The sequence below is a fragment of the Rhipicephalus microplus genome, chromosome 1 (genome assembly GCF_043290135.1).
Source record: "Rhipicephalus microplus isolate Deutch F79 chromosome 1, USDA_Rmic, whole genome shotgun sequence".
NCBI lineage: Eukaryota > Metazoa > Arthropoda > Arachnida > Ixodida > Ixodidae > Rhipicephalus > Rhipicephalus microplus.
In genome coordinates, this window is record NC_134700.1 from 207766850 (window position 1) to 207784758 (window position 17909).

Sequence of the window (17909 nt, forward strand, 5' to 3'; positions counted from 1 at the left end):
GGGCAGCGTAAGCTAATGATTGCTGAATGCACACGTCAATAAAGTCTTAATATTTGGTATAAAGATGGGTTAAAGCTAATTGCTTTATTGCAGGTATAGACATATCATTCTTACAAGTTAATCCCAGAATTAAGGTGGTAATATCTGGGATAGGGAGTCGCCAAGGTCGTCTTCCTCTTCTCCTAGAGGGCCTTGATGATGAACACCTATGATCATCAGCAAAATAAAGCTTTTGCCCGCGCGCTTGGCGTAAAGCGGGCAAAAGCACATATCGACATTGAAAAAAAAAAAATAAAGAGGAATCCAGCGCGAAGTAGAAAGAGAGGGAAAAGGCGAAATATAAAGAAAAATAGAAAGAGCAGGAAAGAGAAAGAAATAGAAAGTAAAACTAAACAGAAATAGAAAAAAAACAAGGTAAAAGATAAACGGAAAACAAGAAAAAGAAAGCGAGAAGGAAAGGAACAGGAAGCCTTACAGAAACAAAGAAGGCTGCCCAGCCTCGCACTTCGGTTAGTCTTGACACCAGTGTCACAACTAACCGAAGTTCTTTTCACTCCCCCGCTGAAACACCATTGGCTCCAACGCTAACACGTTCACCGAATTTAATCAGCGCAGAGAGCATTCCAGTTGTACGAACATATTGTGTGACACCATCTAGTGCCTTTCACGTCATTGTGGTCTGAATTGTCTGAAATACTGGGTGCAGACAGTGCGGACTGTCGCTCGGGGCTCTCGCGCAGAGACACCTGCCGCTGCGCATGCAGAAAACTCTGTGGCGAGTGTCGTAGCTCCGGGAAGAGGATATTAGGAGGAAAAAGCAACTTTTATAGAAGAAGTACCGATAATTTCAGCTGAATAAACACTGATGTACACGGAGAAACTGAAGTTCTTCGCTGCTCAGCAGCATATCCTGCCAAAAAAGCTGTATGAGGGCTTGAACACAGTGACTCAACTGAAGACCACATCAGCACAAAGTGCACAAGTGTGGCGAAAGATTACTACATTCTTCAAAACAAATTAGATAGGGAGAAATTCACTATTGAATAGGTCGCATTTCACATAAAATGGTTCAAATTTCATTTCGACAACTTGCGTTTTCTTGAGCTCGTGATAACAAGTGACTCAGCTGTTCCAGTTCAGCGAACTTTCATTTTAACGAACCTTTTCTTGGGGTTCCTTGGGGTCCGTTCAAGTGAAATTTCGCAGTCTAAACATACATAAGCTCGCGAGGGGAACAGGAAAGTTATTAAGGTGGCATTCGGAAAGACGTGGGAAGGCAAAACGGGGACGTGTACAAATAGCGATACTCAAATTATACACATTAAAATGATTCGGAACACAGAGTGAGTACACATGCGACAGAACTTAAACAAGATCACTTACAGCGATTTACATTTTCTCATTGAGCCCCTCGGCTTTAAGGAAGGTCAGGAACGCCCTTGTTGCGTATAATGAACGCGAAGGCGGGGCTTCTCCAAGACCAAGAACATCCCGCCGCATAAGACACAAGCCCTAGTGCGAACAAAGCACAGTCTTTTGACGCTGAATTGAATCACGCGTAGTAGATAGAAGCTAAAAAGTATACACCTAGTTGGGGCTTTCATTGTTGGCACCAAGCACGCTCGCAGCATCGGATGAGGACATAGATAGATAGGACGGGGATGTCAAGAAGACACTCTTCCAGCTTGGTAACACCTCTACATTGGGGGAAGAGGGCTAGGGAGGTGAGGTCTCTATTTCGGGGCATCTCTAATCGCGCAATATGCGTCCGTATGGGCGTGAATATACGTGAGCCACTTGGGGTCCCCGGCACTAAAGCTCTCTATTGCTGCGTTTGACGGACTGCGCGTCTGGCGAGATTGCGCGGGTTTCCGCGAGCTTGCTCGGGCGTGAAACATGATTGACGCCCCCTGTAATCATGCTGCGCTTAATTATTTCCATCCGCGGCATGCCGACGAACGAACGCATCTTCATTTCGCCTCAGAGAGCACCAAAAAAGACATACGCGCGTACGCGCGCGCGATAAAGATTCTCGAAAGTGTGTCAGTCAGCCGAAAAGTGGGGGACGACGAGGCGCTCTGGGCGTCCGTGACGCGCCTGCCCAGCGCCGCGCTCACGACCGCTTCTAATCGCGGATGGCCGCCGGGGCCACGGCGCGAGAACACGTCGACCTCCCAACCGACCACACCCAACGGAGGACGCAGCAGCAGGTCCCGAGAACGAAGGCCCATGTAAGAAACCTCGCCTAACTCTGCGGTTGCGGGAATGCCCGTTGAAGCATGGTCTCAAATCGTGCCTCTTGGCCTCGAAGGAAGCGCGGGCTCGTGTTGCCGAGTGGTACAGGCAACAAGGGTCGCACATGTGGGCGTGCGCGTTGCATCAGAACGAGTTGAGGTCGTTAAAGTTGGGCGCCCCTGATAGTGCCGCTTAAATGCAGATTGCGGCAAAGGTCCTCGCACCGCCCTCTCTGAGTGCGGAGCGGTGGTGAGGGTTAACGGGAGGCGAAATGGGGCTTTTAGGCGGAGGTGTTCTTTAAGGCAATATTAGGTGGTACATGGCGGCAAGGACTAAGTTCTTGCCATGATGTCGACCACCAAAATGGGCAAATAAGTATTCTATGGTAGCTGATCTATTGCACAAAGCATTACAGATTTTATTATTATATATAGGCGAAAACTGAAGATGGTAGAATAATATTGAATGACGACATGCTATATATAAGGAATGTCTGACAACCACTCCGTCCCGCCATCCCTCACCCTATTTGCGCCGCAGAACCTTGACCCTGAAGACTGAATCACAATACAAGAGCAACGCAAGAGCAATGCCGCACTTAAGGCAGGTGCTTTTTACTAAGAGGATCGCGACCGCTGTGACTGTCACATCGTGATGAATTACTTGCACTTAGTAGTAGTAATAGACTTTTATTCAGCCAAATTTACAGGCCGAGCACTTCGACCGCGTGTGCGACCAGTCGGCGCTGTTCTTCTTCCCCTTCGGCGCCGATCCAGTCGAGCCAGGAGGTGATGGAAAGGGATGGGGGAGGATAATAGCTGGATTGCTGAGCAGTTGGGCAGTGAAACAGGCAGTGTGACAGGTCAGCGTATGGGGAGGAACAATTAGGAGAGCAGGGTTTAGACCTATATTTATAAAGGAAAAAACGAGAGGGGGTTGTCAGGCAGTTCATTTGGATGTGCCGTAGAGTTCGAGCCTCGAGCGCAGTGAGACTTGCACTTACCAACCGGGAAGGAGCCATGCTGACCGAAGTCATCCATTTTAAATAGCAGACACGCACAGGAGCCACCGACATAACACAGCCGTCGACAGAAACGAGGAAAGTACTCAAGTAGCAAAAGCTACTAAGTGTGTAGCATGCTGTACGAACACGACGCACATGGTCGCGTGTACAGCTAGCGGTTTGCACTTTGTGTCGCAAGGAAGAATGCGGCGCTTGTTCAGTGGACTGTGGCGTTAAAGCGCGCATGCCTCACGACGTACGACATAAATCTACGAGCACATTTATGACTGTGCGGTATCTGTCGAATTGGGTTAGAGGGACGGCTATATGCTCTCCCATAGCAGTGTACCTAGTACTCTAATTGTTACCCACTTGTTCAAAACACATTCACGCAATATGTTTTCCTCGGGACAGAGTGACGTATTATACAAATTCTAGTGAATTAGCCAAACGTGAGCAACAAGTACCAACTGTCACGCATCAGCATGCAGATAGGGCGAGAAGAGTTAGTATATATACTTGCGTGCAATTTATACTGACAAAGGACTCCGGGGCCTGACAGCTTTGCATTATAACAACTATGTGCTTCAAGTGACTGCGCGAAAGTGCACCATTGTAAAAAAATGGGATGGAAAGTCGTGCGCGTTGTGTTCTCCCTCTTTGGTTGCGTCCCTGTTGTGATATTCACACTTGTAATATAATATTCATCTGTGGGAGTTAAATGCCAACAACCAGGATATGAACACGAGGCGCACAGTACAGTGGTGGACTCCGCAACAATCTCGACGCACTAGGGTTATTTAACACGAACCTGTCTATTTACACGGGTGCATTTTCGTTGTGTTGGCTGCTGTGTGAGCTGGCTTGCTGTGGAGAGTACACCGCTTTTATAATTTATACAGCGAAAGAAACAAAAAAAAGTGCTTAACCAGAAACAGAATGAACAAGTGAGAAAAAAAAACATTTGGAAAGCTTTAAGAAGCTATACAAAACATGGTACAGCTGGCTTGCAGGCGTTCACATTTCAATATAACGTTCATACTCACAGACTTATATCCAAGATATGCTGACAGTATGGACTAAAACGTAATTCCGTATATGGCAACACATAGCTGTTCTTTAGAAGCGGCTACCTAGTCCAGTGTGCACGACAGCTTTCCGAATACAGTTGTTTACTACTAAGAAGTCGTTTAGGAAGACGTTCGCCCTTTGCTGAAGAGGCCGTTGTATAAAGTAATTTTCGTATTATGAAGGGGCGTCTGTCCAAACTTTCTAGTCTTTTTTTCAAGTTCCTCTTTTTCATTTTTGTAGTTTACGCAAATTTTGCCCTCACCTAAGTTAGGCCGTCGTGGTGTGCCGTTGAATCCACATAGTCGTGTTTAGAACGTGCGCGCTATAGTTTCTCGCTGCAATTTAAAGCACAAATTACCAACGCGCGAAGCATGTACCACGTTCAGTAGTCGTAGTGAAAAAACTTCTGTTAGTTTTAAGGTTTCTGGACAATGGGGTGAGCTCCTCAGAACAGGGCTACACTAGTCGTTGCGGCTCGCTGGGCTTGATTGAGTAGAGCCAGGTGGCTCTTCCGATCTTTGTAACTAGGTCTTTCACGGCCTCGTCAGAAATGTTGTCCCTAAAAAGGGATAATGGACGTTTCGTGGCCGTGATTTCGCATTACCCCGTAATGTACGCGAAAGTTGGCCAAGTGCCTGCGTTTATTGTGGATTTATGGGGTGTTTTCTTTGTAGGTGAGGGTAAGTGTTTTGTTTATTGACATGAGGAAAAATACCGTTGCGCTGATTGACCAACTTTGTGCGACGAATTACGCAGGAGGAGGACGAGGAAGAGGACTCGTCCTCGAGCGCCGAAGACGGGACGAGCGCGGAGTCTGCCCTGGCCGGCGGGGGCATGACCTTGAAGCCGCAGCAGCAGCGCAAACGCTGCTGCGACGACGACTTCTCGTCCCTGTCGACGCGACTTCGCTGTCTGCTGGCCGCAGTCATCGTGCTTCTCGTGCTCACGGCGGTCTTTGTGCCGCTCTACTACTTCGTCTTCAGGGAGCACTTGGGCCCGCTTTGGCGAACCCTGTTCGGGAGGCGCGTCGCCGACGTGTTGTCCGGCGGAGCGGAGACCACCGTCGGCGGGACTACGCTGGACGAGACGCTGGCGCCCTTTCCGGCGACACCGGAGTGGAAACCGCAGTGTCCCGAGGTGAGTGACGTCAAAGGGCTGTGCGGGGCAGTGACAGTGTAAAGGATGACTTTGTATTATATACTCATCCACTGTTGTATACCTCTCAACATCAGGCGAAGGTTGCTTGAGTAAATCAATATCAAATACACCCGTGAGTAAGCATAAGAACCATGGAAAAACGTAGCGAAATTGTCGTCTGCGCCACCTAATGGTGAGCAGCTTGCTGTCAAGAGCATTTCTCTGGCCGTGGATTTACCAGAGCAATGCTCCTGACGGCAGACTAGCCGCCATTATAGATGGCGCAGACGACAATTTAGGCTCACAGTCCCGTGGTCCGTATGCTGTTGCTCACGAGTGTATAACTGGTCTTGAGCTTTAGTATATAAACCACTGGCTCATCCCCAAAAAATCACAAAACACTGAAGTTACTCGTAATTTGGAACATACGAACTGGAACTGACGAGTGCTTTGCAATCATCGCTACACCCAGTGACCACAGTTCTCACTTTCAAGTTACATTCAACAGGGTTTAGGAGAAAATACTTTTGTGGTTTTTTTAGGCTCACAGTGGGTCATTGTTTATTGAAAGCGTGCACAATAACATTCGTAAATTGTTATAGGTGTAAAGAGGAAGAGAGTAATCATTCAGCCCCGCCGCGGTGGTCTAGTGGCTAAGGTACTCGGCTACTGACCCGCAGGTCGCGGGTTCGAATCCCGGCGGCGGCGGCTGTATTTCCGATGGAGGCAGAAATGTTGTAGGCCCGTGTGCTCAGATTTGGGTGCACGTTAAAGAACCCCAGGTGGTCGAAATTTCCGGAGCCCTCCACTACGGCGTCTCTCATAATCATATGGTGGTTTTGGAACGTTAAACCCCACATATCAATCAGAGTAATCATTCAGGACGTCCTGTACCACACCGAGTTTCTCGTGTTAGCCACTTGTTCCCACGACGTGATACTTTTTTTTCTGTCACGCCACCATGCCGTAATTGACTGCGCTCGCGCGCAGGTGGAATTTTCTGTGTTTTCTGAAGCGCCATCTACCGACAATGAGCTCACTCACCTTGGCAAGCTCCTTGCTGCTTCCGACATAGATGTTCCCCCTCTTAGTGCCATCGTTGTCCCCGTCAATCGCCCTGAAATGTCCGGCTCTACCGTTGTGTTCTCCCCATCTGACGTTTTCAGTCGCCGCCGTGGTACGTCTCTGCGATACGCCATTCTGCCACCTCACCAAGATACTTCCGGAATTGTCAATTGCAATCCTAGCTCATGCCCTCTTACCTTAAGAGCTCACGAAACACTGGGCTATGTTCTTCCCGTTGATGACAACGTTATTGTGCCTATTGAGTCCCAAGACACTGGCCAGCAACTTCAACTGAACGCTGTTACTCCTCCTTTTACGCGGGATGACTACTCCTCGGATATCTTCGATCGTTCCATCGACAGCAAGCTTCCTCTGGATCAACGGAACCAGCTAATAACCCTTCTGCATGAATTCCGTGACTCATTTGACCTTCCTCAAAAGGCACTGAGTCAAACTAACACCGTCGCTCACACAATCTACACTGGAACGCACCCTCCTTTGCGGCAACGCCCCTACCGCGTATCACCCAAGGAACGAATGTAATTGCAAAGCACGTGGATGATATGCTTTAGCGCGGTGTCATCAAGCCATCTTCTAGCCGCTGGTCTTCACCTGTTGTGCTAGTGAAGAAAAAAGACGGTTCGATTAGATTTTGTGTCGACTACCGGCGACTGAACAAAATTACACGGAAAGATGTCTACCCTCTTCCCCGCATCGACGACGCTATCGATTGCCTACAAGGTGCCGAATTCTTTTCTTCGCTGGACTTACGTTCAGGTTACTGACAGGTTCCGATGGCAGTGTGTGACCATCCGAAAACAGCGTTCGTTACGCCGGATGGCCAATACGAATTCACGGTTATGCCATTCGGTCTGTGCAATGCACCTGCAACGTTTGAACGAATGATGGACAGCGTTTTACGCGGCCTTAAATGGCAGCTATGCTTATGCTACCTTGATGATGTTATCGTATTTTCTCCTGATTTCCCTACCCACGTCGACCATCTGCGCACAATTCTTCAGTGCCTTACTAAGGCAAACCTCCAGCTTAACCTAAAGAAGTGCCTCTTAGGGGCTCGCCAACTTACTATACTTGGTCACGTTGTGTCAAAAGATGGAATTTGCCCCGACCCGGACAAACTTCGAGTCATGGCCAACTTTCCGAAGCCGACTTCACTCAAAGAACTTAGGAGCTTCATCAGCTTGTGCTCGTATTTTCGCCGTTTCGTCCGCAACATTGCATCGATAATAGCCCCACTTACGCATACTGAATGGTCCACCTAATCTTTCAAACTGGACCCCGGTATGTGACGAAGCCTTCCTTACAATGCGCCGCCTACTTACGTCGCCACCCATTCTACGCCATTACGATCCAGGTGCCCCCACTGAAGTGCACACAGACGCCAGTGGCGTTGGTCTGGGAGCCGTACTCGCGCAACGAAAGCCCGGTATTCCAGAGTACGTCGTCGCATATGCAAGCAGCGCACTCACGAAAGCGGAAATGAACTACTCCGTAACTGAAAAAGAATGCCTCGCAATCATTTGGGCATTGAGCAAGTTTCGTCCTTTTTTGTACGGACAGAGTTTCGACGTTGTGACAGACCACCACGCACTTTGTTGATTGGCGTCGCTAAAAGATCCTTCAGGTCGCCTTGGACGTTGGGCTCTTCGCCTAGAATTCGACATTCGTGTCGTCTACCACTCAGGACGAAAACACTCTGATGCGGACGCCCTATCACGATCACCAGTGAGATCCAGCGCAGACCTGCATTCGGACGCCAACTTTCCCATCACTCCCATTTCCGTCTCAAGCATGTCGTCTGGGCAGCGAAAAGACCCATGGATAAAATCTCTCCTCAACATTCTTTCCGACTCCTCATCATCTGCGTACCCACGTGCTCTTCGCCGCCAAGCCACACATTTCGAGATACGTGATGCGCAACTATACCGCAGAAACTACCATGCGGATGGCCGTAAATGGCTCTTGGTTATACCACGCCACATGCGATCTGATGTCTGTGCGTATTTTCACGTCGACCCACAACATGCTCACGTTGGTGTGTTACAAACATATCACCGGATCTGCCAGCGTTACTACTGGCGTGGTATGTACACCTTTGTACAAAAATACATTCGGTCCTGTTCATTATGCCAACGACGAAAGACAGCGGCCCATTCACCCGGATTATTACAGCCTCTACCGTGTCCGGCGCGCCCTTTCGACCACGTTGGAATCGAGTTATATGGTCCCCTTCCGTACACTGCCACTCGAAATCGATGGATCATTGTCGCGGTCGACCATATGACGAGGTGTGCTGAAACAGCTCCACTACCTACGGCTGCTGCACGTGACGTAGCCAATTTCGTCTTGCGACGCTTCGTACTGCGTCATGGGGCACCACGTGAACTGCTGCGTGATCGAGGGCGTGTCTTTTTATCCGAAGTTGTACAACAACTCCTTCGGGCATGCCGCACGGTGCACCGCACCTCTACAGCCTGCCACCCACAGACCAACGGTATAACTGAGCACTTCAACAGAACGCTAGAAGACATGCTCGCCATGTATGTCAATTCCAACCAATCGAACTGGGATGTTATTCTTCCATTTGTGACTTATGCGTACAACACCGCGACGCAGTCAACCACAGCCTTCTCGCCTTTCTTTCTTTTATATGGGCGTGAGCCATGCTCCACCCTTGACACCATTTTGCCGTATCGTCCCGACGTCTCAGAGTTCAAGCCTCTCTCTGAAATTGTGCACCACGCTGAAGAGTGTCGTCAGTTGGCCCGATAATTCACCTTGGACAAGCAAGCACTCGAGAAAGACCGCCACGACCGCGACCAGCAAGTCGAGACTTTCGCCGTGGGCTTGCTCGTCTGGCTCCGACTGCCCTTCCACTCCCGAGGTCTGTCCTCTAAGTTTGGTCCCAAGTTTCACGGTCCTTATCGCGTGGCCGAACGTCGATCTCATGTAACTTACGTGATCGAGCCAGTCACGCCATTTACAGACAGGCGACGCCTTGGTCGTGAGACTGTCCACGTGAGTCGTCTCAAGCTCTATCATGACCCACTCCTACTTTCGTCACCTTGACTTGCCAGGATGGCTCGTCTTCGTCGCCGTGGCATTGTAGAGAGGAAGAAGATTATGTGCCGCAGTGGGTCACGCCTTTAGCGAGAGGAGCCAAGCGCGAGCGTTTGCCCCGAGTGCTGTGATTCCTGAGTCCGTTGCTGACGCCCACTTTCCGAATCAATAGACCTGCTGTGCAAGTATTACTTGTGCCAATAAACCCCGTTACATAGGAAACTTTAATTTTTTTTAATCATACTTCAGCGGGCCACTCTTTGCAACACTTTTTTTGCAATGCGTCAACACTTTTTTGCAATGGCTCCCTTCCATTAGCATATAAGCCAAACATGCTAGTTCGACGCGAGCGTCACGCCCCATTTATATTCAATCCCTATCTCTCTACTTCTCTTCGCTCTGCCTCATTTTACGTTTTTCTGCTCCCCATGATTCAATGAGTTAATGGTAGCGAAGTTTTTTAGACAAGGATCTTTAAATTTCTGCAACACCTTGACAGAAAGCCTAAGGAAAATTTAAGCCTGCGCTGGCGTACGCCTATTAGAGACACGATTCTCCGAGCGCTCTTTTATACTGGTTGTATACTCTATAAGCAGTAAATAAGCAATTTAATATCTCAATTGTTTATTAGTGGGTCAACAAACTTTTGAAACAAATGATTTAATGCGGTTCCAATAGACCTCTATTACGGATAGGACGATCCTCTCCTTTCTAGGCTGTTGCATGGGAGTGCAAAAGCTGACGTCACAGCGTCGGCCCTGCACTTTTTGGGAGTTTACACATGTTAACAACAGCCCTGAGTGGCTCATGGTGGCGCCCAGGGAGCCTTCGTTGAGAAGGTTTATAACAAGCAGTTATGGTTGAGTTCAGCCTTCAACATGTGTTGTTGAAATAGAACAGGCCGACTATTACACAAAAATTCACAGCATATCTATGGAGTGAATGATTGGGAGTGGGGCGAAGCGTCCGTCCGTCCATACATCTGTCTGTCTGTCTGTCTGTCTGTCTGTCTGTCTGTCTGTCTGTCTGTCTGTCTGTCTGTCTGTCTGTCTGTCTGTCTGTCTGTCTGTCTGTCTGTCCGTCCGTCCGTCCGTCCGTCCAATCCTATCGAACTGGAGCACGCATAGGACGGATGGATGTACACTCCTCATCATTCACTCCGTGATATGCTGTGAATTTCTTATTATAAAATCATTTAACGCCATCTAGTGTTATTATTGACAAGGACATTAGAGTAACTGAATATGCTACCTTTACGTCCCATGGGGAGCACATACAGGATGGAAAGGTGGGCTAGTTGGTAATTCATGATTGTTCAGCGAATGAGCGCTCGTTCTGTGTGCCTCCTCTTTGCTTCGTGTCTGTGTTACTCCCGCGCTACCAGTTCGCTGAAAAATCATGAGCACATGCGGTTAATCTAAAGAGCATATAGGCACAATGCCATCTGGTGAGTGATTATTAAAACTAACTAGAAGTGGCTACTACGACCACGGTGGCTAGGACATACAACTACGAGGAAACGACCCTCACCTTAAGGATCTTCGCTCCTAAAACTAGTTCCAGAGAACCTTAGCAGCAACTGTTTGGTGGTCCGGCATGTACGAGCTTGCCCAGTACTACCTGTGTTTGGTTACATACGTAGCGTGCATGTAGGACTGCACAGGGCCTCTAGTTGACCATTTGCACATGTATTTTGTTCGAGCAATGTATGTGTTGTCTTTTTTCTAGCGTTGCTATTTCTAGCGGGGGCACTATAGTATCCGTATACACGAATATTTATGCTATATTTGTCATTATTCCTCCGCCTTCACTAGTGGTAAGTCAATTGTGCCCTTAAAATGAAGTTGACCTTAGATACCTCTTACGAACAATTCGACAGCGTAAGAGGCTGTTAATTAAGGCCCCGATTGCTAGGCTTGAGCGCTAGTGTGTTACTGACGCGAATACGTGAATGATGAAATGTCCTTGCAGTAATTTAAAGTAGTTTCCGGAGAGATACCTTCGAAGTATCGGTGTCCGTCGATCACGTGATGAGCGAAGACTCCTGTTTTATTTCTGTTCTTATTTTGTCGCTCAGGCACCGGTGCTGGAGTGGAACCGTTTCGACTGCTTCCCGGAGAACCCCGACGTTGACTTGAGCACGTGCGAGGACCGCGGATGCTGCTGGGCTGTCACCAACGTTCGCAACGACAAGGACGGCCCTGCCGCCAGGGAGCACTTCAGGTTGGCATACACGAAAGGTGCATTGGCCGTCGGAGATCGCGAGCTACGGGCATTACAGGAAACGAGCGACCAGTTTCGCAGCAGTTGTTTGGAAACTATATGAGCCGATTCATTTAGGATGATAGAAAAGTGAGGGACCAGGCACTCGTACTTTCGATTACTAAAACCTAACAATGAATGCGTACGTCACTATTGTATCTGCAGCGTCTACTTTGTAGACGCTGCAGATACTGTAGACGCTGTACACGCTGTAGATACTGTATAGATACTGTAGACGCTGCAGATACTTTGTAGACGCTGCCCCCCCTCCTTCTCTCGGCCTCCAAGCCACACCATCTCTGTTTCGAACTTCGAACTCAGAATTGACCAGTCTTGCAAAATCAGTGGCTTATGACATCAATATCATACTATGTCTCGCATGGGCACATCTCGCTCTATTAAACTATCATTCGAAGGAGAATCTCTGCCCTCGAATGTCAAGGTGGGCTACTTTCGGCATCCTGTACGACCGTTCATTTCAAGGCAATCCGCTATGCCGCAAATGTTTGAGGTTTGGACATGTGAGCCCCGTGTGTCAGAGCACGATAATTTTCTCGTGCTGCGCCGAACCGCACGCTACAAACTTCTGCGCCGCCACGGTGCTCAAGTACCGCAATTGCCTCGGGCCCCACGACGCTTCGTTATATTACTGCCCCAAGACACAGAAGGAAAAGGACATTCTTAAGCAGATGGCGCGAGACCAGTCGTCTCGTCGGGAAGCTGTTGCTGTAGTCAGAATGCGGCGGTCCTGGTGCCGTAGTGGTTCAAGGGACTCTGCGACTCGTAGTTCACAAGTGCCACAACCTCCTTTGCTTCCTAGGCTATACGTGTCCGCGTCAATTTCTGAGGACAGGACCACACCAGAGCGTATGGACAGTGATAATTGGCCAGCATAACCAAAGATGCAGCCAGAGCCACAACCACAACCACAGTCAAAGCCACAACGCTATCCACAGCAAATTGAACGGTCACAGCAGACCAAGCCAACACTGACTGAGTCAACGACAGTGCTGGTTAACCACGTCATGCCTGAAAAAAACCAGGACATCCCTGCGACGCTGCGATCTGTCATGGACACCATAATTAGGCTTTTGAAAAAGCTAAATACTCCGTCAGCCCAAACGACCCTGACACTGCTGGACGTTGTCAATCCACTGTTTTCAGCGCTTCACTAGTCCCCACGGAGCGCCCATGATCCTCTCCAAGGCCACAATTTCCCTGTCGCATGACGGCATGCTGAAGCTCTGTTGGTAACAAAAGTTCCTGGCTTCAGTGACTGCCTGACTGTGTACTTTTGTGCGTGAGGTGCTCTCCTTCTCTCCCCTCTTTCTCTTTTTAATCCACATCGCCCTGTCACCAGTGCAGGGTAGCCAACCGGGCGCTCATCTGATTAATATCCTTGCCTTCCCTCTTCTTGTTTCTTCCTTTTCGCCAGCCGCTATGCAAGAAGAATTTGCTCTAGCCAAGAGAAAATTCTTACGATGCCAATGACTGCCACTAATATAGAAAGACGCCACACAGACATCGCAGCTCACAGGCAAGGCACCACGTGAAATATTTGCGTGGTCATGATGCACATTACCTCTGCTCTCCCCAGTCACATCATCGAATGAATTTAGCTTACCAACGCGTGCTGTTTTTGCACATGCTGAAAGTGAATTAGTACACATCGAGGTATCTACGGAAAACTTATTTCACATTAAGTGTATTCGAGTGGCTGAATAGGTGTTTTCTATGTATTATGCGAACGAAATAGTTGGTGTTTCTAATTTGCCTTCCTGTGTAGAGTTGTTTCATTCTTTGAACCTTGTGAAACGTCACAAAAGAACTACCGTGACCCCGTTTTCTCTTCGTTTCAATAGCCTGTGTCCAACAAATAATCAAGTCCTCGATTAGTTTTCCTAATTTGGTTAAATAATTCCGTTTATTTGTTCGTTCATCGAAGTGACAAATGCGCCACAAATGTTAACTAGTTGGCACTTGTCGAAACTTTGGTTTTGAATACATTAATTTTTTGACAAGTATATTGCACACATAATTTCTTTTCGTGCTTGAAGTGAGTTGTGGTTATGAATATTAAGTTCTCTTACCTGGGCATCTGGTCAAATCTGCATGCTGGACGACTCCGACGCCATACTTATCACACTAAGGAATATGAAGCTAGTGATTATCAGCATCTTCATTTTTCGTCGGGGTTCTCACATGACAGCACTCAAAGTATCGCCTCTCGAATCGCAAGATCGCTGGCTGCGACGTGAGCAAAGCTCGCTAACACAGACATTGCCACACCGCCGACAACTAAACGTGGCGCTACATTTTATTTTATAGCTTTCAGCTTTTCTGACTGCTGCGCACCTTATAGGCTATTTGTACGTGCGTGCTTATCGACTTCCAACCCTTTACTAACACAGAGCAATGACCTATACCACATGCCATTAAGACAAGGCAGACTGTATACAATATACAATAAACAGAGTTGCGAGTTGGCGCCCGTCTGTAATGTCGCCTTTCTCTTTTCGTCTATTGTGTGCGTGCCAACACGTTTCCAATAAAAGCCTTGGGAAACCATGTGGCAACTTTAGACCAGGTGCGGTGAACCGCTGTAAGCAGTGGAGCAATGGTTAAAGTGGCTCATTCTCCACCTTTCAGCGGAGCTTTAAAACTTACTTTGGTGGCGGCGTCGCTAGCGAAAAATCAGGCGCCGGCAAGCACACAGAAATACGGCTCTAGATGGTGGCTTGTCACATGCATACTTGTACGAGCCGTTTTGCAATGATTGATGTTCTCTCGAGCGTAGGATTGTCGGCAAGCAGTTGTTTCTAATAGGGAAATATGATCTTTCGTCGAGGTGACTTGCTATTTCATGTTTGTCTGGACAAGAACACCTGACCGTCGTTGTTGCCCGTAGCAACTGAAGCGTTGCTCTGTTTAACAAATGAACGAATGTCCAATGTCTGTAATGAAAGGGGGAAACAGGAGGGAGCTCTGCGCAATGCGAAAGAAACAAAGGGACAGTACATCATGCATGTACATGCCAAGATTCCATTGCCATTAGTTCACCGATGGGATACATTTTTATCTCGGGACCATTCCGTCGACTATCCTGCCTCGTTCTTCGCATTGCTCTTGCAGGGCACATCGTGCTATCTTCTGACACATTTTCTACCAAGAGTGCACAATTGCTTATATGGCTGCAGAGACCATGTGCCCAAGTGCATACTGCCACTCAACTCTGGCTACCGGATAGCGGGCCCCGAGGAGTCCCTGTTCGCTGGCTACGAGGTGCCACTGCTGAGGATCCCGTCCCCTTCTCGGTACGGAGACGATATCACGCACCTCAAGGTGCGCGTCCATATGCAGACGCCATACCGCCTAAGGGTCAAGGTACGTGCTTCGATTTTCTTTGAATCGGTTGGATGGTAGCGTAGAGCTTAGTGCTTCCCACCTGTGCGATTGTCTAAAAGCGCCTCATTAGGTTGTATAGTATCCGCCAGAGAGACTCGCAAAACACTAGAATGGATGGGAACAGATCTTTCATTGATTTAAGACGCTTACAGGTGCTATTACTGGTATACGTCTTCATTCGTAAACTACACCTCCCTTTTTTGCAGCACGTAGACTTAAGGCAGCGCGCCGTGTGGTATAGTTAGCACTAAAGCTTGCCATCATCACAAAAAAGAACAGTGTGAGGAAATAAAGAAAAGTAAAATAATAGCCACGAAAATGACAGGCCAGGTTAATGATGATAATTCCAGTTCACTCTGCCCAACGCTACAAAAAGCTTAAAGAGCTCCGCCCTTAGAAAGTGTTGACTACTAAATGTCAGTAGCACGGGCTGGATTTTTTGCTAAGCGTTTTGAGAAGCAGACACTGTTTGCCGCATTTACAACAACGTTGTGCACGTATGCAGATCTACGACTCTTCCGAGCAGCGCTACGAGGTCCCGGACCCCGTGATCCCCGTCGAGATGGACCTCGGATCTCCTCTCGTTCACGAAGGGGACGTGCAGATGTACGCCACCAGCTACAGCCTGGGCAGCGACCCATTCAGTTTCCAAGTGCGACGAACCAAGACGGGTACCGTCATGTGAGCAGAAGCTGAGTGCTCCCTGTGTCTGAACTAAGTATCGGACGCTTTAAGTTGATAGCAGTTCTACGTGCCACAAGCGTAGGGTTTGCTCTTGCTATTCGTTTCTGGAGTCAGCGCGTCATGCTTGTGTTGCGGAGCCATGTCGTTCATCGTAAATTGAGAGAGTGTGTGCCATCCTAACGGAATGAACAGAGGGTTGATGCACAAAACAAAAGCAGGAAGGAAAATGAACATAGCTCGTGCCGCTTTATACGAAGGTGTGCATTCACATTAAATTCGTTCACTGAGGTGCATTGACTCGGCGGACTGCATTAATTTACGCATAGCTTTCCGCGGTTTGCGACACACGTGGCGGCCGTTCGAGTGCACTAATGGAACCGAGAATGATATTGAAATCAGGTGACCCAACATTATACACTGTGGGAAGCTCTGGTCGCCATAGTGTCGACTTGAGCTGAAGAGATGATTAGACTACTCACTTGCGGAGCGCCATTATATAAATGACTGCGCATTCACGCATGCGAGAAGCCACTTAGGTGAGTGATGGCTAACGGACTACTGGTTTTGTAGGTCACTGCTACACTAATATGCTGATATATAGCTTTTTCGCATAATATCTACACATAAATTCAGTTATTACAACATATGCAAAAAGTCTTCAGTGTTATCAAGCCAGAGAATTTGTCGAACAAAGCTTGCAAGGTTGTGCACGGTGTCGTATTTTTAAAATATCATGCGCTACACAGCAATAACAATGGTAACAATACCTGTCAACTTACCACCCGGCCTTGAGTGCTAAACTTTAAAATTAATGGGCGAAACTAGAAAATCCGCGTTGCAAGCGGTATGTTTCTTCATGACATCATATTTCACTCACTCATTCCCTCACTCACTCACTCACTTACTTATTTATTTACTTATTCACTTATTTACTTATTCACTTAATTATGCAATTACTTACTCTTTTCGTGTGGCCGTTACAGCTTCGACACAGGCGTTGGTGCGCTGGTGTTCTCGCACCAGTTCCTGCAGATTTCGGCCCGTTTGCCCAGCAGCCTCGTGTATGGTCTTGGGGAACACGTGCACGACCATTTCAAGCACGACATGAATTGGAGGACGTGGGCCATATTCAACAGGGACGCCTTCCCTGAGGTACGAACAGCAATGGACCGAATGAAACTAGCAACGCAAACGCCTTGCCATATCCTACACCAGTAGGTTGTCTGCAGCTGTCGTATTGACCAGTTGCTGGGAGTGGGCAAGTTAAAGTATACTTGCAGATAGTTTAGATTGGCTTCGTTTACCGAATAAACTTTCGGTAGATTTCGTTTACAAAGTAGCAAGAACTGATGACGCCACTTCCTATATTTTCTGTTTAAATTTATTTGTGTGTAAGTCCCACATGTTTACTTAAATATGAATTAGAAAGTCCTGTGAGAAAATGTGTTTTATGCACTAGTAAATTAAAGCAATGCCAATGGGGGACGTATAGAAAAAAAAATGTGGTACAAACTGCGAATACTTTTATAAAATATATCCAGCCAAAAAATGAACGAACATGGGAAACAGAGAAGACAGAAAAGCGGCTAGACTGGCAACTGTTTATTCACGAACGTGTGGCTCAAGTATAACACTCATGGAGTCTCATGGTCGTGTTACAACCTGCAAAACGCTGGCTTTCCCAGTTCTGTATTGTCGGCTGTATCAGAAGTTTTGCTAAAAAAGAGGAAAGGAAAACACATACACACATAAGCTTGGCCACAGCCAAGGAGACCAAAAGTTGTTCCCTATACGCACCGTGTTGCGCATGGACCGAAAAAAAGTTGCTGTCAGGTATGACGTGCCCGTGGTGTTTTCCGCTCCAAAGAAACTGTGTGGTTTATGTGCACGCATCGCCCAAAAGAAGCCACAGCGCAAGGCGAAGCATGGGAAGATTTTGGTGATGTGTTGTTGGCGTGGTGTATGA

At 47.9% G+C, this 17909-nt stretch overlaps 1 protein-coding gene across 1 annotated transcript in view; it reads left to right on the forward strand.

Annotated features, from left to right (window-relative positions):
* The window catches only part of LOC119159756 (lysosomal alpha-glucosidase), an 88357-nt gene that overhangs the window by 30721 nt on the left and 39727 nt on the right, over positions 1-17909 (forward strand). The window contains exons 2-6 of the mRNA XM_037412606.2: positions 5066-5446; positions 11670-11815; positions 15052-15238; positions 15765-15940; positions 16927-17095. Coding sequence (XP_037268503.2) covers positions 5066-5446; positions 11670-11815; positions 15052-15238; positions 15765-15940; positions 16927-17095 — 1059 coding nt within the window. The remainder of the gene's footprint in view (positions 1-5065; positions 5447-11669; positions 11816-15051; positions 15239-15764; positions 15941-16926; positions 17096-17909) is intronic.